The 26,416-nt window shown below is 41.2% G+C and overlaps 1 protein-coding gene and 1 long non-coding RNA gene across 4 annotated transcripts in view; one reads left to right on the top strand and one right to left on the bottom strand.

Annotated features, from left to right (window-relative positions):
• Positions 1 to 3,615: 3,615 nt before the first annotated feature.
• Positions 3,616 to 14,412, bottom strand: LOC140911182 (uncharacterized). Its single transcript, XR_012158847.1, has 3 exons — positions 14,265 to 14,412; positions 9,808 to 9,887; positions 3,616 to 3,838 (listed from the first exon to the last, which is right to left on the bottom strand). It is a non-coding gene; the product is annotated as an uncharacterized LOC140911182 (long non-coding RNA).
• ZFR (zinc finger RNA binding protein) overlaps positions 13,578 to 26,416 on the top strand; it is a 56,286-nt gene continuing 43,447 nt past the window's right edge. For all 3 annotated transcript variants that reach the window (XM_073343678.1, XM_073343677.1, XM_073343679.1), the window contains exons 1-2: positions 13,578 to 13,703; positions 13,883 to 13,967. In XM_073343678.1, the coding sequence (XP_073199779.1) occupies positions 13,667 to 13,703; positions 13,883 to 13,967 (122 nt within the window). In that variant the 5' untranslated portion in view covers positions 13,578 to 13,666. The remainder of the gene's footprint in view (positions 13,704 to 13,882; positions 13,968 to 26,416) is intronic.

Raw genomic sequence — 26,416 nt, 5'->3', positions numbered from 1 at the left:
ACGTCCCGCAGCGCCTCACGTAGGGTGCTGCCGAGGCGGGGGTGTTTAAAGAGGAAGGAAGCGTCTCTTTAGTCCAAGCCACGAGGCTCAATGGGTGGCCCTGTGCTTCCCGCCCCGGCGTAGAAGGGAGCCAGCCCCCACACACCCCTGCCCCCGTGTGGCCTGGGCAGGAAACTGATCCCTAGTCACCCCCTTCAGCTAGGGATTAAGAGCCAGGGAGGGTAACAGACCTCTTGTGCAGGGCCCAGGTCTGGCTCTCCCCTGTACCCTAAATTGAAGGGAGAATGGACATGTCAAGAGCAGGGACTCTGGAGCCCAACTCCCCTTTCGCAGCGTGTGCATCTTGGCCCCCATTGCAGCTGGGGGACTGTTAGCACCATGCCACTCGGCTGATAATCTCAGCACAGATCTGGGGAGTAAACTAGTTTCACACTCTTCAGCAGTGGTGTTTCCGATCGGTGGCATGGCCATCGCAGAGCGGTAGATTGCAGCTGCATGGCTCTTGGGGCCTTGTCACTTCCTCTTGAGTCTTTGTCCTTGTGTAGGAAGTCTCTAGCTCTTAGAGTTGCAAATACAGTAGAACCTTCCAAAGGTGAACAGATGCAGTGCCATCCTACAGTCAACATCTAAACATGCTGTAGCTCTAAAAGATTCCGTCACTCATCTCAATGGGTGTTAATTAGGAATGCTAGTGACAATTTCAGTGCTATTTTAGTGATGAAATAGTGCTGGCTGAGTTTCAGGGGAACATGTATTATAATCAGTTGCAGAGTTGTACCAACTGCCCTGCTAATAGAAGACAACTTTCCAAGTCTGTCACCTTCCACAAGCACTAAATTCACACTATTACTTTATGAAGCTTCGGCTTCAGTCCTGGGTGGCAGGGCTCAGGCTTCAACCCCATGCGGCAGGGCTTTGGCTTTCTGCCCTGGGCTCCAGCAAGTCTAATGCTGGATCTCAGACCCCGGGTTGAAAACCACTAATTTAGAACCTCCTCTGTACAATAATACAGCATTCACATCATTATGGGTATGTCCACATTGCAGCTGGGAGCAAGGTGCCCAGCCTAAGCAGACAGACTCAAGCTAGCTCCGCTCAAGCTAGCACACTAAAAATAGCAGTGTGGTGTGGCCACTGTAGTTCAGGCTCTCAAGGGTCTGAGTCTCCTCGGAAGTGGTAATGTCCACACTGCTATTTTTAGCATGCTTGCTCATGCCAAGCTAGTGTGAGCAGGCTTACCCAGCTGGGACGCTGGCTTCCAGCTGCAGTGTAGACATACTCTCTGCTAATAGGGGGTAACCATGCAAATAAGATGATGTAACGCTAGTACGGCAGTGACTTTGCTATGTACTTGTTAAATGTCAGAGAATGCTCAGTATGAAGAAGGCATTTTCCAGAAACCTGAAGAATCTCATTTGGAGTTCTTCCACTGACCTGCCTCCCAAGTGTTTAGTAAATGTTGCACATAAGGGTCTTTGACACTGCTGGACAATCCACTTCATTTGGTGTCCCATGCCTGCCATACAAGATACTATACCTGAAAGAGCTAGTTCTCTTCTCTTAACTCTAGTGAAGTTTAATTTCTTGCAAGACTCTGTGGGGAATACATGCACCTTGTCATTTGTATTCGCTAGAAGGTTTCATATCTTCATTGATATCTAGGGCCAGATTAAGGTGTAGGCACTATAGGCCCATGGCTTGAGTCATGTTATTACATAAGAATCTGTTTTTATCTTTTTTTTTTTAAGAGAAGTTTCTAGCCTTTCTAGTTGGAAAGAACAGGTTGAAAAGATGACCTGAGTGTATCCAATGCACTGATGTCTGAATAAGTCTACAGAGAGCCTAAGACAACAGCTCTAATATGGATGTACTACCCCATTTATCTCAATGCGGTATTAACACCAAGACCCACTGCTTTGGAGTGTCCTGCCAACACCACTCCAGCAGGAAACTCTTGGTAGCAAGAGAACAAGAATGCAGCACCCATCCAAGCAGATACACTCCAGCTGCTGAGATAAACAAAGCTCCTGGCAGCTCTCCCAGGGAGAAAAAAGGACCTCAGTGACCCTGTGTTTCTGTGAGGGGAGAAGGAGGCTACCATTTTCAAGTGGTGCTTTAAAAGGGCCAATTTCACAAAGCTGGAAACAATTATGAGCTAAATCAGTCCAGAGGAAGAATTTTATCAGAAAAAAATATGTATGATAATTGGGAATTGTTTAAGAACATTTTACTAGATGACACAATCAAGGAAAAGGCTGCATTAGTTTTAAAAAAAACTGGTTTAGAAGGGAAGTGAAGGCAGATATAGAAAATAAAAAAAATATAATAAATGGAAGAAGTGGGAAGTTGATAGTCATTAATTTAAATCAGAAGCTAGGAATTTTAGAAAATTTATAAGGTAAACAAAGGCACACATGGCGAAATCTATGGCCAGCAGAGTTAAACACAATAGGAAAGAGTTTTTTAAGCATATTAGGAACTAAAAGAATCCTAACAATGGTATTGGTCCATTCATAGAGGGAAATGATAGAATTATCAATAATAATGCAGAAGAGTTAAATACATATTTCTGTCATGTATTTGGGAAAAAAATCATCAGATGATATGAGTACACCATCTACACTCTTTCCATTCCATCCTCTCAGAAGGATGTTAAACAGCAGCTACTAAAAGTAGTCACTCTTAAGTCAGGTTTCAGAGTAGCAGCTGTGTTAGTCTGTATCCGCAAAAAGAAAAGGAGGACTTGTGGCACCTTAGAGACTAACAAATTTATTATTTATCAGGAGATCCAGATAGCCAGCGCTTTTAAACCCTTGGATGAAAGTTAAAGAGCTAACTGGACCATTAAAGTTTATTTTCAATAAGTCTTGGAACACCAGGAAAATTCCAGAAGATTGGAAGAAAGCTAATATTGCACCATTATTTTAAAAAGGGTAAATGGGATGACCCAGATAATTATAAGCCTGTCAGTCTGACATGGATTGCAGACAAGAAAATGGAACAGCTGATTCAGGACTCAATTATTAAATAATTAAAGGGGAAGGAATATAATTCCATAAATCCATGTTGATGGGCATTAAAGTAGAGCCTGTCAAACTAAATTGATATATCTTTAGGAGATTCTAAGTTTGATTAAGGTAACAGTGTTGGTGTAATATATCTGAACTTCTGTAAGACTTTTGACTTGGTACATGACATTTTGATTAAAAAATTAGAAAGATATAAAATTAACATGGAATGTATCAAATGAATTAACAGCTGACTAACTGATAGGTTTTGAAATGTAACTGTAAACAGGGAATGGGTACCTGGAGTCCTGAAGGGTTAGCTCTATGCTATTTAACATTTTTATTAATGACCTGGAAGAAAATATAAAATCATCTCTAATCAGATTTGCTGATGACACAAAAAGTGGGGGAGGAGTAAATAATTAAAAGGACAGGTAACTGATCCAGAGTGATCTAGACCACTTGGAAACCTGGGCTCAAGCAAAAAGTATGCATTTTGATATGGCTAAATGCATATATCAAGGAACCAAGAATGTAGGATATACTTACTGCTTCCCAGGATAGTCCTGCATTGTGAGAGTCTGAAAAAGACTTGAGGGTTTTGGTGTATAATCATCTGAACATGAGCTTCCCACTGCAATGCTGTGGCCAAAAGAGCAAGCCCAATCTTTGGTGTATAAACAAAAGTATCTTGAGTAGGAGGAGAAGGAGAGAGACAGTTTTACCTCTGTATTTGGCAGTAGGGCAATCATCGCTGGAATAATGTGTCTAGTTCTGGTGTCCTCACTTCAAGAAGGTTGTTGGTACATTGGAGAGGGTTCAGCGAAGAGCTGTGAGAATTATTAAAGGATTAGAAAATTTGTCTTATAGTGACAGATTTAAGGAGCTCGATTTAGATTAACAAACAGAAGGTTAAGGGGTGAGTTGATTACAGTCTAAAAATACCTATGAAGGGAACAAATATTTAACAATGGTCTTGTGATGGGTTCCCCCCAGGATGCCACCTGGAACTGGGGTACCACTGAGCCCTCTGACCCAACAGCCTGGGCTCCCTCTCTTACTGTGCTGCTGTGAGCTGTGACAAGTTGCAGACCTGCTCCCGGTCCTAAACATCCACCAGTATTCATACAGGTAGGGACAAACCTAGTAGCAGTTACATGTAGGCTCTCTGACCAGCCCCTGCATGAACCAACAATAGAGAGGCTACAGCCAATGTAACCACCAGCTTCCTAGCCTAGGACCCCAGAGCTGTACCGTCCTGCCCTGGTCCAAACCCCAACCACTATGAATTTATTATGCAGGTCATCTCCCCCTCAATGTGGAAAGGAATATGAAACAGTCTTTGTCCCTTGACCTATGATTTTCCATGCACTTCATTTAAAGTAAAACATAAAACAAGTTTAATAATTACAAAAAGATTTTAAGTGATAGCAAACAAATCAAAGCTGATTACCTTAAACAAAAATACAAACTAAGTCTAAGATAACATATGAATTAACAAATTCTCACCCTGGCTGATGATACAAGCAGGCTGTAGATTCTTAAGGGGCAAGCTGCACTTGCTTTACAGCTTGGAATGCCCAAGTTTTTCATACACAGGCTAGAAATCCCGTTAGCCTGGGTTCAGAAGGTGTTCTTTTTCAGACCCTTTACCTAATAAACAAACCCTTATACTAGAATAAAAATGCCTGCATAGTCCTTTATAATTTGCAAGTATTCCAACGTACTTTGCTCTCTTAAAGGGTTAACAGCTTCTATTCCTTAGTCCTAATACAAGAAACTTTTATGGACATTAAACACAAATCAAAATAGAGAATGATAGACACATTCTAAGTTATTTTTATATTTTAAATCAAGGACTTGGGCCCTAAAAGAAATCAAAATAAATAAAGGAGACAAGGATTTTCCCTTATGGTTCTTAATTAGTTAATCCATGCCCCCTGGGCTATTTTCCTAAGCAGGAACCAAATCTGTTCTAGTATCTATAGTTCCAAGCAGCAGAGCAACCTCAGGAAGGGAATGTTTGGTTGAAGTGAGGAATCTAACGCCAAACTTCCCTATGATGAGGGGTTCCTTTGAGTAGTGTTTTGCTACTTAAGCCTGTTTCAAAAGAAAGAAACATTTCAAAAAAATTTCAAAAGAAACAGATTCTGGCCATTTTAGGAAAAATGGGAAGAAGACTGACTCCCGCAAGATAAACCCTCCTTCTACTTGCTGATACTGCTGACCCAGATGGTTCAGTTCCACTTTCAGAACCCTTAAAATGTCTTCCATATTAGATGTATTCTGTGTCCAAACTCTCTTCTTCATGAATTTCCTTAAAAGGATGTAAACCCTTCTCCTAATTCAATAATTGCATGAACACTTCATTTAATTTCACTTACAAGTTTGGCTGGAAATAATATTGCAGTGTTGGCTCTTTGCTCTTCATTCAAAGGGAGAAATTTTAGCCAGCATGCTTAGATAGTTGGATGAGAATGAGGAAAAATATGACACTGCCACTTTTCCAATAAAATCTCCTTTAGCCGTATAGCAGTAATTAACTGCATGGTTCTTGACTCCAAAATGGCAGAGTTAATTGGCAGAGTTAATGTTTGACAAGGTATATTTTTATCATTATTATTTTGTCTGTAGCACTTGTCTTTTTCAGTAATTTTGAGCTTCAATACCTTTTAATGGATGTGGGGGAAAAAAACTTGTCAGTTACAAATGAAGGCTCTAGTTCTACTCTTCTACCTTACCCCACCCCAAAATAGCTTCTAGACCTATGCAAAGTGCCATGACAACAAACTGGGCTGAGGGGAGAAAGTGTGAAGGATACAATTAGGCTATGCAGTTAGTTGTGTGTCATGATTGGTTCTCTGTGTGTCACACATGCATTATGAATTCTAATTAACTAGCTTTATAATTGTATTATGAATTATATAAAACAAGATAATTGCATGGGGTTTTTTCATGACTCTTGTGGCACTGAGACTTTGTAAATGCTGGTAACCTATTATCTTTGGTTTAATGAATGGTTTAAGTCATTTTATTTACTTGGCGTCTTGGCCTGTAACATCTATGATCCACCACCTAGGCCTGTTGCCAAGAGGTAACACATTTTCTTTAATCACCAGTATTTGTGACAAGAGTGTTAGCACTGCTCATCTTAGGCTTTTTCTTCACTGCTTAAAAAGGTGTGTGTGGAGGGGGAGTTACTTTACAGAAAGATAACTAACTCTCTGTAAAAAGACACATTTTGGGGAGTGAAGACAGACTTAGTCTGGATGTCCTCTATCATGCGTGTGAAAAATTTTAAATTCATCTTCTTTTGTAGAAAATTCTGCCCTGACCTCTGGTGGCCAAACAAGGGCCATTTTAGATTTGAAGTTTTTAATAGCCTGCAGCAATATCTTTTAAAGAAACCTTTTCCACTCTTGGTACAAAAACTTGCAGGTCTATTCAAGGCTGGCTCTGCTATGATTTTGAGAGCTTCCAAAGAGGCTAGTTTTGTGTGGAGAGAAGGGATGGAGGGAAACCCACATCATGCAAAGCTATGATACAATAGCGGATATTTGCATCCTGTCTAGGTATCATGATGCTCAACTTAAACAGTCAGAATTGATGACAGTATGCTAAACTGCTTCTTTTTCAGTTTCACCATGAAGTGGAGATCTGCTCCTGTTCCTCCTATTCCCAAAGTTGAGGAAACCAAGATTAACGATTCACTTTCTATTTGTGTTCCTATCTGTTTTTAGGTGCATCTAAGTTTGGGTGAAGGAGGGAACCCACCCTGTTAGAGGGGGAAAAGACTGAAAGGCAAAGGAGGAGTGTGTGTGTGAAAACAAGAGACCCTTATGCTTCCTGTCTCCCTAGGTTCGGCCTCCCTGTCCAGCATCTATCATCTGGTAGAGCCCCTTTCTCCGGCAAAGAGGACCCTCCCACCCTAAATAATGAGGAGTCAAGCAATAAAGATAAAATCAAATAAAGTGTATTGAAGGGTTTATGACAAAGGGGACAAATAAGAAGGGAAATAAACAGCAAAATGACACAATACAGTGATTACCCCCAAACTCAACCCTATAAACAGATATAGATAGATAGATATAGATATAAAAAAACCTTCTCCATGGATTGAAGCGACAGCGCTTGCTTGGGACCTCAGTCCTCCAGCTAATGGTAAGCCTTTGGAGAGGATCTCCAAGGAGTCCCTTGTTGTTCCTTCGGGACCATGGGGTACAGCAGATGATGCGTCCAGGAGAACAGCAGCCCTCCTATCACTATGGTGGATAGATGCCTGCAGGTAGGACCCGTGACCATCCCTGGCTGCTACTCAGATGGACAGCCCTGAGCCCATGTTCAGGGCAGTCTTTTATATACTTGCCTGGGAAACCCCTTAGAAAAGGTGGGAAGCCCCTTCTAGGAAACCCTTAGAAAAACCAGTTCTGACTGGAAGTTGTTTACAACTCCAGAAGAAATAAAAGAGCGGGAAAATTAATTTATAGCTCACGTGGGCATAAAAACTCCATCTTGGAACCAACATGGATTCCCGTAGTCACAAAACATATGAAAGTGAACCCAACCTAACAACCCTTTGGGCTAAAATGTATCATGCTTATTATTTTTCCCCCAACAACATTTTTCCATCACTTGTTAAAATAGTGTGACTATTTTTGTGGTTTCTCAACGGGTGAAGAGATGAGGGAGGACTCTTTCCTTATTTAAGAAATATTTTCAGATACATGCTAATATGTTTGAATAATTTTTTTCTTTGCCTATTCCCTTTCCCATCTACTTCTTCACTTTTTCCCCACTTTTCTTTTCTCCCATTTAAGGATGCAGAAACAGCTACAGCTCAAACTGCCATGAGAAGAGTTTATCCAAAAGTAACAGTGTATCCGATTTGCTTCAGATTATAACTCCCATTATTAAGATGTGGAATGTTTTTCTTCTAGGTCTTAGGATGCCTAATGCTGCAGTTCATCCTGTGCTCTAGATCCTGTGAGCTACTACTCATAGGTGCTGACTCCATGGGTGCTCCGGGGCTGGAGCACCCGCAGGGAAAAATGAATGGGTGCTCTGCACCCACCGGCAGCCAAACTCCTCATCTGCCCCACCTCCTCCTCCACCACCTCTTCCCCTGAGCACGCTGCATCCCCGCTCTTCCGCCCACCTCCCAGAGCTTCCCGCCTTGCTGGGAGGGAGGGGGAGGAGCGGGAAGGTGGTGTGCTCAGGGGAGGAGACGGGGCCAGGGATTTGGGGAAGGAGTCAGAATAGGGGCAGGGAGGGGGCAGAGTTGGGGTGGGGACTTTGGGGAAGGGGTTGGAATGAGGGCGGGGCAGCGGTGGAGTCGGGGCGGGACTGGGGGCAGAGGAGGGTCAAGCACCAACCGGGAGCAGAAGTCAGCACCTATGCTACTACTCACGTGAGTAATGAAGTATAGTTCACATAATGATTTCTGGTGACTATATGAACTATGAGCACTCTAATCAGTAGAAAATTGCTGAGGAACAATGTTTAGTCAAATAGCGCTGATATTTTGAGGAAGACTCTAGAGAATTTTCTAAAAGTAGTTTCTCGCCCCACCACCACAGGGATATTTTAAAAATACTCTTACAATAAGTTGTTAAAGTTCCATATCTAAATGAAGTGATTATATTACTGTCTCTTTAAAACAAGATAAGCATGAAGAATCAGTCAAAATTAAACTATGTGGAAAAGCAACTTCTGTGTAGCTACATCAAGCAGCAAAATGGGAAACCCAACAAGGGAATGCCTACACTACGAAATTAGGTCGATTTTATAGAAGTCGATTTTTAGAAATCAATTTTATACAGTCGATTGTGTATGTCCCTAGTAAGCGCATTAAGTCGGCGTAGTGTGTCCTCAACACTGTAGCTAGCATCGACTTACGGAGTGGTGCACTATGGGTAGCTATCCCACAGTTCCCGCAGTCTCCGCTGCCCATTGGAATTCTGGGTTAAGCTCCTAATGCCTGATGGGGGGCTTTTGGTACATGTCGTCAGTTGCCCCTCCCTCCGTGAAAGCAACGGCAGACAATTGTTTTGCGCCTTTTTTCCTGGGTTACCCGTGCAAATGCCATACCATGGCAAGCATGGAGCCTGCTCAGCTCACCGCTGCTGTTGTGAGCATTGTAAACACCTCGTGCATTATCCTGGAGTATGTGCAGAACTGGGCTAAGAGATGCCAGGATGATTGTGATGAGGACATGGACACAGACATTCCTGAAAGCACGGGCTGTAGTAATTGCGTGGCTATTCTCTGGGATGATCCCTTCACCCCCACTCCCCCCACCGCATGGCTATTCTCTGGGATGATCCCTTTTCACCAAGTGCAAACAACCCAGCATGAACGAGGTCCTTTTACTGTTCCCTTACAAAAATTCCCCTATTTCATCAGGCGACTATGAATGATATCACTCTCCTGAGGCTAACACAGAAAGTTAAAGACCAAATGTTGCTTGAATGCAACCAAAACCCAGGACCATTCGCTGCCATGCTTTGTGCTGCAGTGATTCCAGACTACTTGCTACTGGCTTGGCATGGTAAAGTATCCTACCGTGGAGGATGAAATAAGGCAGCCCTCCCCAGAAACCTTCTGCAAAGGCTTTTAGAGTACTTCCAGGAGAGCTTCATGGAGATGTCTCTGGAGGATTCCTGCTCCATCCCCCAGACATGTTAACAGACTTTTCCAGTAGCTGTACTGGCCGCGAATGCATCCCAATTCTTCAGGGCAAATCAAACATTAAACACTACTGCTTTTAAACCCTGTACTGTAGTTACAAATGTGCACTCACCAGAGCTGCCTTCTCCGGCTTCAGGGTCGGGGATCCCATCTTGGGAGGGTATTGGCTCCAAGGTGATGAAAAGGTCCTGGCTGCCAGGGAGAACAGATTCATTGCTTGCCTGCTGCACATTCTCCTCCTCCTCCTCTTCCACAAAATCCTCCTCCCTGTTGCGTGAGACTCCCCGCTTGCAGGTGTCCACAGACAGTGGTAGGGTAGCGGTAGGGTCCCACCCTAGAATGCCATGCAGCCGCTCATAGAAGCGGCATGTATGGGGCTCTGAACCGGAGCGACCATTTGTCTGCTTTGTCTTTTAGTAGGCTTCCCTGATCTCCTTAACTTTCACGCGGCACTGCTGTGTGTCCCTGTTGTAGCCTCTCTCCACCATGCCCTGTGCGATTTTGGCATATATATTAGCATTTCTTCTCTTTGATCAGAGTTCGGCCTGCACAGGTTCTTCTCCCCGTACAGCAATCAGATCCAGGGTCTCCCTTTCAGTCCATGCTGGAGCTTGTTTGCGATTCTGGGGGGACTGCATGGTCACCTGTGCTGCTGAATTCGCCACGCTGACCAAACAGGAAATGTAATTCAAAATTTCCCGGGGCTTTTCCTGTGTACCTGGCTAGTGCATCGGAGTTCAAAGTGCTGTCCAGAGCAGTCACATGGAAGCACTCTGGGATAGCTCCCAGAGGCCAATACCATTGAATTGCATCTGCACTACCCCAAATTTGACCCAGCAAGTTCGATTTTAGTGCTACTCCCCTCGCCAGGGAGGAGTACAGAAGTCTATTTTAAGAACCCTTTAGGTTGACGGAACGCGGTTGGTTGTGTAGATGCATTCATTTTAAAATTGACCTAACGCAGCTAAATTCGACTTAACCCCATAGTGTAGACCAGGGCCAAGTCTACATCTGGAATGAGTGCAGCTCTATAGTGCTGAATTCTTAAATATTCTGCACTCAATCTGTATAACAAACTCCTTGTGATCTACATAGAAGCTGCTTGTGCAGAATGAGTATAAAATATGAAATAGAAATCAGTACTGTAGATAAGACAAGAAAATGTTCCTTCCAGATTTTTAGCTCCAAAAGTCTGTGAAGAGACAAATGTTGCAAATGTATTTGTTGAATCTTGGGGATAAGGTGGTATCACAAGGTCTGCACATCTCCTGCAGATGACTTGTTTAGCAACGTCATTTAAAAATGAAACTAAACATTCAGAGGTCATTTGTCAGAGGAGTGAATAAGAGAATCCCAGACACTGTAAACCTGAAGTCCAGTTATGGAAAATTAGGTAAGTCAAGAGTTTCGAGGAGAAATAACTCTTTTTTTTTTTTAAGTGTCCTGATTCCAATTGAGGCTCTAATGACTTAATTCCCAGTTCTGTGCATTTTTCTGTGTAGGTGTCAGCTTGTGTAAAGCATCTTGCAGGATAGGATCTTCAGATGACATGAAAGAAAAAGCAACTAAATGGCTCTAATTACCAGCTGCTTTCTTCACAGAGAGAGGATCCAAGAGAGTACTTTCACCCATGGCTCAGTATCTATTGCAGGAGGTTGGTGATTTTGGTAGTCTGAGATGTAAACTAAAACACCTATCAGAGTAGCAGCTGTGTTAGTCTGTATTTGGAAAAATAAAAGAAGTACTTGTGGCACCTTAGAGACTAACATATTTATTTGAGCATAAGCTTTCGTGAGCTACAGCTCACTTTGAGCATAAGCTTTCGTGAGCTACAGCTCACTTCATCAGATGAAGTGAGCTGTAGCTCACGAAAGCTTATGCTCAAATAAATATGTTAGTCTCTAAGGTGCCACAAGTACTCCTTTTCTTTTTGCAAAACACCTATGTTCACCTTGTTCATTCTCTTACCAGTGCAGGTTTCTTTCCCTACTCTGCCTGAGTGGGAACAAAGATAACAAGAGGTGTACATATCTTTATTTCTTCTTATGAGGCTACTCTATTGGCTTACAAAGCTACGTGGAGTGATTTGGTATTACTAATATGGTATGCTAATAATTGTGTGGAAATACTAATTTGGTATGCTAATAATTGTGTGGAAAGTTATGTGATTAGACTATCGCAGATGCATAGAGAATCAAAAGCGCAGATGCCTCCCTTTTGTTATGCAGATGGTATCAGATACCTCCCTTTTGTTATGCCTATTTTATAAATATGTCCATAGTGAAATAAATGATAAAAATTATCAATAAGAAGTCTGCTATTTGGGAGTCACTGTTTTTTTAATAACAGATACTCTCAAACTGTGATAATTTAAAAAGGATATGACTTACTTAAACAGCTTTTTAAAAAATCACTTTGAAACAGAGCAAAATCCTTCCTCAAGGAGTGAAATTCTTCTAAATGACAACTTTAAAATTAAATTTAAGAAGAGTGCAACGTGACAGGCCTTTGTTAATTTATTGAAGGAGCTGCAGATATTGGGTCTTAAGGTCAATATTGCTCACTGAAGGGGGGAAAAGTTAACTTGTGCGTACTCATTTCATCTCCAGGGATTTGCAATGATCAGTTACCTAATGAAGGGGATTGCTTAAAGGTGGAACAGAATGGTACTCAATAAGTCAGAAGTAAATGCATCTAGCCTACTAAGTATAACTTTGACTAGAGTTACACAAATGGTGAACTTGGTCCTGTATATTTGGAGATTCTTTTAGGGTTTTTTGATTAACCTTAGGATGATAGGTTTCCTAACAAAGGTGATCATATTCACTGTCTCTGAACTGTTCATGGTGGGTCAACAGTATGGACTGTATTTTCAAAGGAACCTTCTACTCATTCATTCGTGTGAGTGGAATGAGTAGTTTGCGGACTTTGTGCCTCAGCTTTGCAAAGGGATCCTCCTACTTTCATGCCATGTTGTGTTGGTAGACGCAGGAGGCCCCCACCTGGATATTATAAGGGATCCACTCATTTAAGATTTTGCAGGATCAGGGCCTCATGGGTAGCCCCCTGCACCTGCCCAACAGGACCCCATTATTTTAAAGGTTTCAGAGTAGCAGCCGTGTTAGTCTGTATTGGCAAAAAGAACAGGAGGTCTTGTGGTACCTTAGAGACTAACAAATTTATTTGAGCGTAAGCTTTTGTGAGGTGCTCCATGCAGCCATAGGAAGCTCACTGCAGAATCAGGGTGTGACTATTCATTTGCTCAGATCTCCCACATGTGGAAATACAATTTGTTCAGGGGGGGACCTGCAAAAGCTGAGGGTCTGTATAGAAAGGAGATGGGTGAAAATGCAGTGATAGAGGATAGCCCCTGACTATCTGTACCTCGTGCCACATGCAACTCACTATATTTTAATACTGTGTATAATGTGTGACCGTACACATGTGCACTTGTACAAAAATAGTTGTAATGGAACTATAGATACATGCAGCGACGTATAAAATACTGTCGGTGCAAAACAAATAAACCTGTTACCCCCAGAAGAAAGGGCGGAAGGCGAATGCGCATGATTTTAACCAACACGTCAATGGCGGCCCTTTATAGGCTCCTTTACGTCTTCTGGGTCCGGAAGAGGGGCGGAAGGGGAGAAACTACATTTCCCGTTAGCCGCTGCCCATCCCGCGCATGCACATTCTCACTGCGGCAACCGTCCCCAGCGCCCCCGAGCCAGCGGCGACATCGCGCGCGATGGCCGGATGAAGGGGGACTACAGCTCCCATCAACCCCGAGTGCCCGTCCGGCGCATGCGCATCGCCCAGGCCTGCTCGCACATCACTTCGTCGTTGTTGAGGCCGTAGGTGGGTGGGGGGAAGGGCGAGCGAGCGAGCGAGCGCGGCGGCGGCGAGGAGGAGGGAGGGGGGGTGAGAGTTGAGAGTTCAGCGGCCGCCGCGACTGCTGCCAGCCCGGACTCATGATTCCCATATGCCCGGTAGTTTCCTTCACTTATGGTGAGTAACGCCGCGCGGGCGGGCGGGGCGGGGCGGGGGACAGCGGGCGCGGGCCACGCGCGGGGGCTGCCTGAGGCGCCGTGTCTGATCTCGCTCGCTCTCTCTTTCTCTCTCCCTCACCTCACCCCCCCGGGCCTCCCGCCATGGCCCCGACCGCCGCCGCCGCCTCGCCGCCGCAGTGCCCAGCCGGCTGGGGGAAGATGCCAAAATGGCCACCGGCAACTACTTTGGATTCACCCATGGCGGGGCTGCTGCCCAGTATAGGTAACCGCCCTTCGCCTCCCTCTTCTGCCTGGCTCCTGTGGACCCGTGCCTGTGGCCCGCCCCCCGCCTGCCTGCGCCCACCCCCCGCCTGCCTGCGCCCACCCCGAGCCCCTCGCCCACCCCCGCACCCTATGTGGGGCCTCTCCCCGCGGCCCCCATGTGCCTGGGATGTCTCCGCCGTACGAGGCCGGGCCGGGGCCTCCCCGATCCGGTCGGTGGAGGGGCGGAGCGGAGCTGGGCTCAGTGCGGAGGAGGAGCAGCAGATCCCTAGGCCCTTAAATTAAAATGGCCACTCACAGTCTGCGACGCCAGGGAAGCAGAGCTGCCTCCTTTCATACTCTCTCCGATAGAGGGGATTTTATTTCACCCCCCGCACACACGGTGGGAGAGTCTTTGTTACTCTGCAGAATCCCCTCTTTCCCCTCGGGGTGAGCGGGTGAATGAAGGAGAGTTTAAAACACCAGAACATGGGGTGGGGGAGTGGGAGGGGTTAATTTTCCACTGAAATACGCTCCGAAAAAAGAAAATCCTCCTTTGCAGAAGGGGTAGAGAGGAAAGGCCCTTAAAATCCATTCCTACTGAAGGTCTCTACTCACATATGTGAGACTTGAAGCTCCTGTAGTGGAGTTTAGTGTATAACTGTACATATCACTTACAAACATGTAAAGATAAGGCGGAGAAAGCACTTCAATAAAGTATTAACATGCCCGTATTTATAATTATGTGGACTCATCTTTTAGCTAAGACTTTTGTCAACACTCTTTTCTGATAGGTTTCAGAGTAGCAGCCATGTTAGTCTGTATTTGCAAAAAGAAAAGGAGGACTTGTGGCACCTTAGAGACTAACCAATTTATTTGAGCATAAGCTTTCGTGAGCTACAGCTCACTTCATCGAATGCATTCAGTTTTTTTCCACTGAATGCATTCGATGAAGTGAGCTGTAGCTCACGAAAGCTTATGCTCAAATAAATTTGTTAGTCTCTAAGGTGCCACAAGTACTCCTTTTCTTTTTGTCTTCTGATAGTGGCTGAATTTGGGTATGTGATCTGACGGGTGGTTGGTTGTATTACAGCAGCATCTAGAGGCCCCTAATCGTGACAAACCAATTTTTACGAAGAGCTGTGCAAATGTAGTAAAGACAGGCCCCTCCCCTTAGGAGTCTCTGTTTTATCCACCTATGTCTTGTTCTTAACTAATTGCTGAGAGGGGTTGAGATAATCTGATGCTAATACAATCATGTGTTCATATAGATTAACTGTATGCATAATATAATTATTTGCCTAACCGATGATTGGGGAAGGTTTATTTTTAAAAGGAAGCTTGAGATCATTCAAACTCTGTGGTGCTTGTTTGCCAAAATTTATCACGTGGAGAGACACTGAAAAGTACTCTTAAAATAACTCAAAGTAGAATAATGGATATTAGAAATTAGAGACGATTGCTTCCATTCTCTTCTGGAAGCACAGAATAGAAACATCAAATGTGACATACCAGCTCTTAATGCAAAGAACCTTCCTCCCTAAATGAGTGAGACTTGACAGGTCTGCCAGTTATTTTTTTATGTATGCACAGTAAGTATACATGGTATTTAACAATTACAGTCATATGTTTCAGAGTAGCAGCCGTGTTAGTCTGTATCCGCAAAAAGAGGAGGAGTACTTGTGGCACCTTAGAGATGAGCAAATTTATTAGAACAGTTTGTATGGCAACTTGCACCTTCTTGTGTGTGTATCTATCTATCTATATAAAAAATCTTCTTACTATATGTTCCATTCTATGCATCTAATGAAGTGGGCTGTAGCCCACAAAAGCTTATGCTCTAATAAATTTGTTAGTCTCTAAGGTACTACAAGTACTCCTGTTCTTTTAGTCATATATGTAAATGACTTCCTGAGAAAACAGCAAAAATCCTTCACCACCCTGAAGAAAAACTGTAAACACTTCTCTTAAATCTGAATAACAAACACTATTCTAACACAAAACAAAACTTTTTTTAAAATGAATCCTAAATGACTGAATCTTGCAGTTCTACAGTTTTTTGAACTGTAGACTAACACAAAATAATTAATATTCTCTTGGGTGGTGGGAACTTACAGAGTTGACAAGATGAGAACTTGAAAGAGGAAGCTTTAGAATTTCTCATTGAAGCACACAGTAAAAGTCCTTCATTGCAAGAGGATAAGACTTTAAAAAGTCTGTAATTATTTCTAAATAGAATAATAGGAATTAGTGATATAACAACCCTATTTGATTGTTGCGTTCCCCTCGCAAATGTAAGATATTGTTTCATAAATACATTAGCACAGGAATCTCCTTCCACTAAATGAGTTAGATTTCACAAGTGTGGATGTGAAATGAGGAGATAAAGTAAGCAGTATTCAACATATCCTTTGTATATAAAACAGATTAAGACAAAAATACTTTAAATGTTTTCTTGGAAAAACACAGCCAAAACCAAAAATCCATCACAAGAGGAAGAGATTCCAAAAAAAACTTGCCTAAAAATGAAACTCTTACAAGGGAATTTACTTCCCAAGTGAGTAAGACTCAGTAGGTCCATAGTAATTTATTTATAAGCTGTACATATCAATGTGCAATATTTGAAAAAGACAAGGTGTTAAAGGATAATCCAGCAAAAGTACTAACATGCCTTTTATACTAAAATAAAAAATAACCCTACATGGCTGATTATCCTCATTCGAAATGTTCCAACTTATCTTAAGTATATCTGAAACACACAGCATAAAAAAAAAAAAGCTTCAAAAACTAGGGTTACAGAGAGAATAAATCTACTTACTATTTGTTAATAGTCTGTTGCTGTGAAGGTACAGGCTTTAATACTTAGGCAGAGGACATATCAGCAGATCTTAAATAAAGATGGACAAAACCAAGAATTGTTGAAGACTAACTCGCAGATTTGAAATGTAAAACTTCAACTGATTGCACCTGTAACAGTTATGACTAAATGCTTTGGGTTACCTGCTTTGGACATATAAAAAGTGGCCCATCCCATATTAAAGGTGCACTAATGTAGCTAACTTTTGTAGTAAGTACCAAAATGCCCATCCCACTAACAAATACACATCAAACACATAATAAAATAATCATCCATGCAGACATAAGTCAGACCCTTCCAACTCTGTAAAAATAAAAAGTGGCCCATCCCATATTAAAGGTGCACTAATGTAGCTAACTTTTGTAGTAAGTACCAAAATGCCCATCCCACTAACAAATACACATCAAACACATAATAAAATAATCATCCATGCAGACATAAGTCAGACCCTTCCAACTCTGTAAAAATAAACACTCAAAACTCTGACAAGTTGGGACAACATTAAGGCTAGATCCTGGAAAAAGATCCACATGGGCTATACTTTGATTATGTGGAGTCCCATTGATGTCACTGGAAATGGATGAAGTTACAAGGGTCTCTTTGCATGAATTTCTTTCTTGGATCTGAGCCTTAATTAATTTTTGACTATCTCAAAATACTAACTAAAACTTATGACAGGTTTCAGAGTAACGGCCGTGTTAGTCTGTATTCGCAAAAAGAAAAGGAGTACTTGTGGCACCTTAGAGACTAACCAATTTATTTGAGCATGAGCTTTCGTGAGCTACAGCTCACTTCATCGGAAGTGAGCTGTAGCTCACGAAAGCTCATGCTCAAATAAATTGGTTAGTCTCTAAGGTGCCACAAGTACTCCTTTTCTTTTAACGAAAACTTAAAATCTCTCACTAAAAACATCCAGAGCAAAATATTTTTTCATCCGAGAGAGACTAAATAGTTCCTTTAAAAATAGTTCCAAATTAGTCAGGTGCTAAGGGGTATCTTTCCCTTTAATTCAGAACAGATTTTTAAAATGAGACCAAGTACCAACCCTGTTAGCACCTAAAATACACTGATTAAATATACAGTTTTGCTACAGAAAAATAAAGATATATTACATAAGAACTACTTGTGTCAAAGGAAAAATAAACTAGGTAATTCCTCCGTTTATTAAAATTGACAACAACCAGTTAGAGGAAGATGAAAACATAACTGGGATAGAAATTGTTTGTGTGCTATCAGTATTGCTGTGAACCTAGTTTGTTGCCTAATGTAGCTTCATTTCATAACTAAATATTAACATTCTTTGTATGACAGGTGAATCAAAAATATTTTTAAAAATCTAAAATGAATACATATTTATTTTTTAAAAATACAAATTTAGAGGTGAAGTAAAAGTCTCTTTAGGTGTGGGGCCTGAGTTCAGATAATTCAAGATTACTCTGTTGTACAGCAGTTCGTAATATCACTTACACATAAAACTATGGAAGCGCAGTGCACCTCCCCGAACTGATTAGGTGATTAAAAAAGCATGGAAGTCCCTTATGTTGAGAAATAGGAGATGAAGTAAGATTTTGAACATAAAAAGAAAAGGAGTACTAGTGGCACCTTAGAGACTAACCAATTTATTTGAGCATAAGCTTTTGTGAGCTACAGCTCACATGTAATACATAAAGTAGCTGCAAGTGTACATTTGTAAATTGAAGGCAGACAAGGAAATGAGCAAAGTGGCCACATTTTACACACACAAATAATGGAGTAGAAGTGTTCTTATTTCCTTCACTCTTCCACCACTACATACAATTTCGTACTGCCTGTTAGTCATTTCTATATAGCCTTCATTCAAAACCATTTACACAAACTATATAGCTATAACATTACTGTTTACAAGGGAAAAAATTACATTATTGAAATGGCCAGTTAAGGTAACTGCTATAAATTCTCCATTACCTTTATAGTTTGTATATTCTGTTAACGGTATTGACACACACAAATTCACTTTGATTTGCAACGTAAAACTCTTTCAACATTTAAAGAAATATTAACATAAACTATGATAGGATATGTTGGGAGTTCATAAGTACATATGGTACCTTGTGAAGTAATCCTTCCCTTTTGTGGCCCTGAGCTCCCTGATCCACTATTTGCCCAAGTTCTTATATTGGTATCTATGACCATTGTATCTGAGTGTCTTGAGTATAAATGACAATAGCATAATCACTTCCCTGCTGACAAGAGGCAATATCAGACACTTGTTTTAATACTGAGTGTAGAAGTGTGTGTGTTGGTTCAATGTGAGAGAGGGTACTATTGAGGAAAAGCTTAGGCAAAGAGTTGGGGTTTTCATTTGGCTCCAAATATGATGAAGTTAGTGATCTTCCTTATTTCATCTGGCAGTAAGTTCCAAAGTCTTGGTCTGCCTTCTGTGAACATCTTGCATTTCCCACTGTTGGTTGATAGTTTCACTATTTCAGTAAAAGAGGTTGTAGCTACAGAGAGAGGCAGTTTTTCAAACTCCAACCAGTTCAGTGACCTTGAACAGGACTATATTCTCTCAGTGCAGAGAGTAGTGAACTAATAATCTGATTTTTCTCAGAGCTTTCTCGTTTTTTAGATAAAAAAATAATTGCAGTGATCCATGCTGTGCTTAACAACTGTAGCCAGAATTGGGTGAGATCTTCTGGTGAGCCACAGATGGAAGAGAGCTCTGTAGCCATTGTGACTATTTCAGTGTCCAAGTGCAGAGCAGAATCTACAAGACCCTAAGGCTATAGAATAATTTAACCATCTGACATCAAATGCCTTGGGTGGATTGGGTTGTTGTATTGGAGAAGTCTCCTCCATATTTCCCTCTTCTCGCTAGCATTACCGCTGTCTTGTCTGGGTTCAGCTTCCGCCACAAGACTTTGAGAAAGCTGTGAAGTGCTGCATTTAGGGCTCTAACCTACAGCCCTAAATGGGCCAGCTAGCCCAGGTTGAAAGTACAAGTAAATGTCAGTCTGAGGTTTTTGTGGGTGGACAGAAGTGGTGGGGGGGGATTGTCAGGGGCACCACCTGAGTAAGAACTCAGGTTAGGTCTGTAGTGAAGACATGCCCTTAGGCTTTAACTTCACTGCTTTAAATGTTTTTATGGTGGAATAACTAATGCACATTGGCTGTCCTTCTGTAAAATCTTTATGCAGACAAGACACCTGTAGTTTTTTACTGCAAGGTAAACTAGGAGAAGGCTTGACATGGGCAGAGGAAGTATAGTGTTGATCTTTCCTAGCTACCTTAGAGACTAACCAATTTATTTGAGCATAAGCTTTCGTGAGCTACAGCTCACTTCATCGGATGCATACTGTGGAAAATGCAGAAGATGTTTGTTTTTATACACACAAATCATGAAAAAATGGGTGTTTATCCCTACAAGAGGTTTTCTCTTCCCCCACCCCACTCTTCTGCTGGTAACAGCTTATGTAAAGTGATCAGTCTCCTTACAATGTGTATGATAATCAAGGTGGGCCATATCCAGCACAAATCCAGGTTATCATACACATTGTAAGGAGAGTGATCACTTTAGATAAGCTATTACCAAAAGGAGAGTGGGTTTGTTGGAGGATGTGGGGGGGGGGGGGGAGAGCAAACCTGGATTTGTGCTGGAAATGGCCCACCTTGATTATCATACACATTGTAAGGAGAGTGATCACTTTACATAAGCTGTTACCAGCAGGAGAGTGGGGTGGGGGAAGAGAAAACCTCTTGTAGTGATAAACATCCATTTTTTCATGATGTGTGTGTATAAAAACAAACATCTTCTGCATTTTCCACAGTATGCATCCGATGAAGTGAGCTGTAGCTCACGAAAGCTTATGCTCAAATAAATTGGTTAGTCTCTAAGGTGCCACAAGTACTCCTTTTCTTTTTGCGAATACAGACTAACACGGCTGTTACTCTGAAACCTAACTACCTTGTGATTTAAAAATTACAGGTGCCTTGTCTCTACTGGGATTTTGCTTGAGGTTAGCTATCTTGCATGAGTTACCTTGGGGTTAATTAAAAATTTCTCAACTTTTTGTCAGTGAAGACATAAAGGAGATGAAATGTTTTGGGAGTGGGGGCTCATTGTCATCCACCCTCCTGTCTACATCACCCTGGTGTACAGATCCACACACTATTATACCTCATTGGAGTCATCTTGTGCACTTTAACTGTTAAGGTTTTGCATGGGTGCATGTATCGATGCACAGATATCTTGAAGTGTGCTAGAGATTTGAGAACTTTGTCAGATTTCTGTTGGGGTCTGGACAATGAGCTGGAGGGAGGGAGTCTCATGACAGAATGTGCGTGCCTAGCAAACTTTAGACTTTAGCTGAGCAAGCCACTTCAATGCAAGAGTTCTTCTCTCTTACTCTACTGTTCTGGGGCAAGAACATCTGTGTCTAATAGTAATGGCAGTAAGGTAGTTTTAGTGCATCAAGTTTTCAGTGCATAAATCCATGTGTAGTCCATTATAGTGTCTTGGCTGATGATGTTCCAGTTAATAAGGATCATTACGAATAACTTTTATTTAAATCTAGCTTTGTTCTAAACCATACTGCTTGCAAGCATCTATGTGCATGTGAATTTGTGGGTTTATAGTCTGTAGCTATCTTTAGAAATTTCACATTGGTATCTTGTTTGCATTTTGTGAAATTCGAGTTGAAAAATCATGACTGACTACTTGCAGGTTTGAAAAATAGGGTTATTTTTGAGGGTTGGGCACCTAATCCTTTTTCTTTAGAATAAATTTGTTTCCATAGGAACAGCTTACTAAAGTTAGAGTTTAGAGGTGGCAAGGTCAAAATGAGGCTTATTATGGACTTCTGTATGCAGCTTTAACTTTTGAGTTGGCAGCCGCAAGCCCCAGTGTGGTCCATGTTTAAAACTTTACCTGCTATTTAAATGCAACAAATTCTAGGGTGAAACAACTTAATGGTGCCCAGAAAAAAACACCACCATACTTTGGGACAGAAATACAGAATGTCTTATCAAATTGACTGGAATTTTTCATATCGATGGAGCCTTTTGCACCATACAATAAGCCTACGGTTTTCAGTATCAGTGCCAAAGAGGAAGTATCTTCAGAGTTGATGTTTTTATTATGTTCATATAAATTCTTAATTTAAAAAAAATTGTAAAATAAAATGTGATGCATCTACTAGGCAGAATACCACAGCTATTGTTTTTACTTTTTCCTGGGCAGTCGTGGTATGGTATCAAATAACACTACTGGCAAAAGATACTTTCATAAAATCAGTGACTGTATAGGAATAGTGTGGGACAAGAAGGACCCAGGTATCTTTAAGGAGATATCATCATTGAATTGTCCACTGTGTGCAGCTGCAGTCAAAAAGCAAATCTATTAGGATGCATAAAAAAATGGGATGGAGAAAATATTGTGCTTAAATCAGTGGTTTGCTAAAATCAATAGTTTGCCTTCATCTGGCATACAACTTGCGTTAGAGGTCATTCCATCTTAAAAAGAATTTCAGAATTAAATGTGATTCAGAAAAGGGCAACAAGAATAATTAGCATGGAAACACTCATAAAGATTGGGATGCTTACATTTGAAAGGCAGTAACTAAGAGGGGACATGATAAAATTATGCAAAATAATGAATGGTAAAGAAGAGACAGTGGGAGCTTCTATTTTCCCTCTCATACTACAAGAACAAGAGGTTATTCAATTAAAAGGTGGGAAAACTGATGAAAGAAAACACCTTTTCATTCAGTGCCCAATTAGACTGTGGAATTCTTCGTACAGAATGTCATTGAGACCAAGAATATAGCAAAATTCAAAGGAGGATTGGGCGTTTATATGAATGATAAGAATATCTGGATTTGTTATAATAAATAACACTTCGGAAGAGAGAAACACCTCATGTGTCGGGGTTTAAACCAGTCTCCAACTGTTGGGGATTAGGATGAGATTTTCATGGGGGAACAGGTTATCCCACATCTATGTAGGTAGTTCTTGAACATTCCTCCATGGCATCTGGTGTTAGCCAGTGTGGCAGACAGCATACTGGACTAGTTGGATGGTGGGTTTGCTCCAGTATGACACTTCCTGTATTTCTTCAGCATACCCTTGGAAATACAGCTTGGTCATCCACAGAATAGAATAAAGGGTCTATCTCATATTTTTTCCAAAATATAGTACCTTTTCAAACATTGGGGGTATTGATTTTTATAGCTGTCATAAATATAAAGGGAAGGGTAAACCCCTTTGAAATCCCTCCTGGCCAGGGGAAAGCTCCTCTCACCTGTAAAGGGTTAAGAAGCTAAAGGTAACCTCGCTGGCACCTGACCAAAATGACCAATGAGGAGACAAGATACTTTAAAAAGCTGGGAGGAGGGAGAGAAACAAAGGGTCTGTGTGTCTGTCTATATGCTGGTTTCTGCCGGGGATAGACCTGGAATGGAGTCTTAGAACTTTTAGTAAGTAATCTAGCTAGGTATGTGTTAGATTATGATTTCTTTAAATGGCTGAGAAAAGAATTGTGCTGAATAGAATAACTATTTCTGTCTGTGTATCTTTTTTGTAACTTAAGGTTTTGCCTAGAGGGGTTCTCTATGTTTTTGAATCTAATTACCCTGTAAGATATCTACCATCCTGATTTTACAGGGGGGATTTCTTTATTTCTATTTACTTCTATTTTTATTAAAAGTCGTCTTGTAAGAAACTGAATGCTTTTTCATTGTTCTCAAATCCAAGGGTTTGGGTCTGTGGTCACCTATGCAAATTGGTGAGGCTTTTTATCCAACATTTCCCAGGAAAGGGGGGGTTCAAGTGTTGGGAGGATTGTTCATTGTTCTTAAGATCCAAGGGTCTGGGTCTGTAGTCACCTAGGCAAATTGGTGAGGCTTTTTACCAAACCTTGTCCAGGAAGTGGAGTGCAAGGTTTTGGGAAGTATTTTGGGGGGAAAGACGTGTCCAAACAGCTCTTCCCCAGTAACCAGTATTAGTTTGGTGGTGGTAGCGGCCAATCCAAGGACAACGGGTGGAATATTTTGTACCTTGGGGAAGTTTTGACCTAAGCTGGTAAAGATAAGCTTAGGAGGTTTTTCATGCAGGTCCCCACATCTGTACCCTAGAGTTCAGAGTGGGGGAGGAACCTTGACAATAGCATAGAAAACACTTCTGCTATTATCCTTATAAAAAGATGCATCATCAACATTATTAATCAACAGCTATCGAAAGTTAGCTCATATATAGTACATGTAGTGACTGTTTCCAAGAGGAATTTCCTGCTCCTCTGGCAGGAGAGCATCTATAAGAGTGTTATTTTGGAAGTCATGTTGTCTTAGGGAGTTTGGGTAAAGTCAGAATTGCCTTAGTCCCAACCTTAATTATAAAGTGAAATAATAGCATTTCCATAAGACTAAAATTGCAAAAATAATGCAATCTTTTGATTGCCTTTAGTTTGATAAGAGCTCTTTCAGTGCTCAGAATTATAGACAAATGGAGGAACAGCAACACTAAAGTTTATTGTATTCAAACACATTAGAATAACTTTTACCACATTGTATCCTCTCTCAGCAATAGTATATAGACCATATTCTTTCGAAAATGCTGCAGATTCAAATAAGTTTACTAATGTGTATCCTACCCAGTTAGTTCATAGACGCCTAATTGTAGCCATCAAAGACTCCTCATAGCTTGCTTCCCAAAAAGTTGTTTTCTGACCAATCAGATCAGAAACTTTGCAAGACATGAAATGTTGCATTAACATTGTCATTAACAATCATTAATAAACCACAGTACTTTCTAACTCTAAAAGACCTGCTTTTGTGCTGCAGGAAGTCCACATTTTGCTTTCAGGTAAGGCCAATATCAGAGAAGACAAAGGGGCAAGGTTATAGTAGGCCTTTATCTGATAAGCCACTGACAATTCTTCCTATAGTTATTTCAGTATAAAAATAACCTTTGCTCTAGCCCCATTTTGTAGCCCCTTTTTGTTGACTGATCTATTGATTATATGTTGTTAATCAGAAACCCCAATTTACCATTCTGTGATTTGGCAGGGTCCTTCCTCAAGATCAGACCCAGAAGTATTGGAGTTACTATGAGGATTCCAATGTCAACAGCAGAGATACTCACAGTTAGGAAAGGCCTCTTGACTGTCTAATATTTTTATTAGGGCTAAAGTAATTAGTGATTTAAAAAATTAATTGCAATTAATCGTGCTGTTAATAGTAGAATACCATTTATTTAAATATTTTTGGATGGTTTCTACATTTTCAAATGTATCTTTCAATTACAGCACAGAATACAAAGTGTATAGTGCTTACTTTAAATTTATTTTTATTACAAATATTTGCACTGTAAAAAACAAAGGAAATAGTCTTTCAATTCACCTAATACAAGTAATGTAGTGCAATCTCTTTTATCATGAAAGTTGAACTTACAAATGTAGAATTATGTAAAAAAAACAACAACCTGCATTCAAAAATAAAACAATGTAAAACTTAGTCCAGTCAGTCCTACTTCTTGTTCACCCAATCGCTCAGACAAACGAGTTTGTTTACATTTGCAGGAGATAATGCTGCCTGCTTCTTGTTTACAATCTGAAAGTGAGAACAGGCATTTTCGTGGAACTCTTGTAGCCAGCGTCACAAGATACTTACTTGCCAGATGCACTAAAGATTCATGTCCCTTGATGCTTCAGCCACCATTCCAGAGGACATGTGACCATGCTGATGGTTCTGCTTGATAACGATTCAGAGCAGTGCGGACCAGGGCATATTCATTTTCATCATCTGAGTCAGAAGCCACCAGCAGAAGGTTGATTTTCTTTTTTGGTAGTTTGGGTTCTGTAGTTTCCTCATCAAAGCATTGCTCTTTTAAAACTTCTGAAAGCATGCTCCACACCTCATCCGTCTCAGATTTTGGAAGGCACTTCAGATTCTTAAATCTTGGATCGAGTGCTGTAGCTATCTTTAGAAATTTCACATTGGCATCTTCTTTGCATTTTGTCAAATTTGCAGTGAAAGTGTTCTTAAAATGAACAATATGTGCTGGGTCATCATCTGAGACTGCCATAACATATATATGGCAAAAAGAAAAGGAGTACTTGTGGCACCTTAGAGACTAACAGATGTAATTGAGCATAAGCTGTAGCTCACGAATACAGACTAACACGGCTGCTACTCTGAAACCTGTCATATATATGGCAGAATGCGGGCAAAACAGCAGGAGACATACAATGTTCCCCAAGGAGTTCAGTCACAATTTAATTAACATATTATTTTTTTAACGAGCGTCATCAGCAAGGAAGCAGGTCCTCTGTAACGATGGCCAAAGCGTGAAAAGGTATATGAATCTTTAGCGCCTGTGGCACATAAATACCTTGCAACGCCAGCTACAATTGTGCCATACGAACACCTGTTCTCACTTCCTGGTGACATAAATAAGAAGTGGGCAGCATTATGTCCTGTAAATGTAAACAAACTTGTTTGTTTTAGCTGTTGGCTGAACAAGAAGTAGAACTGTGTGGACTTGTAGGCTCTAAACTGTTACATTGTTTTGTTTTTGAGTGCAGTTATGTAACAAAAACCCCTATATTTGTAAGTTGCACTTTCATGATAGAGATTGCACTA

This window comes from Lepidochelys kempii, chromosome 5 (assembly GCF_965140285.1).
Source record: "Lepidochelys kempii isolate rLepKem1 chromosome 5, rLepKem1.hap1, whole genome shotgun sequence".
NCBI lineage: Eukaryota > Metazoa > Chordata > Testudines > Cheloniidae > Lepidochelys > Lepidochelys kempii.
This window is presented reverse-complemented; position numbering and strand designations above follow the sequence as displayed.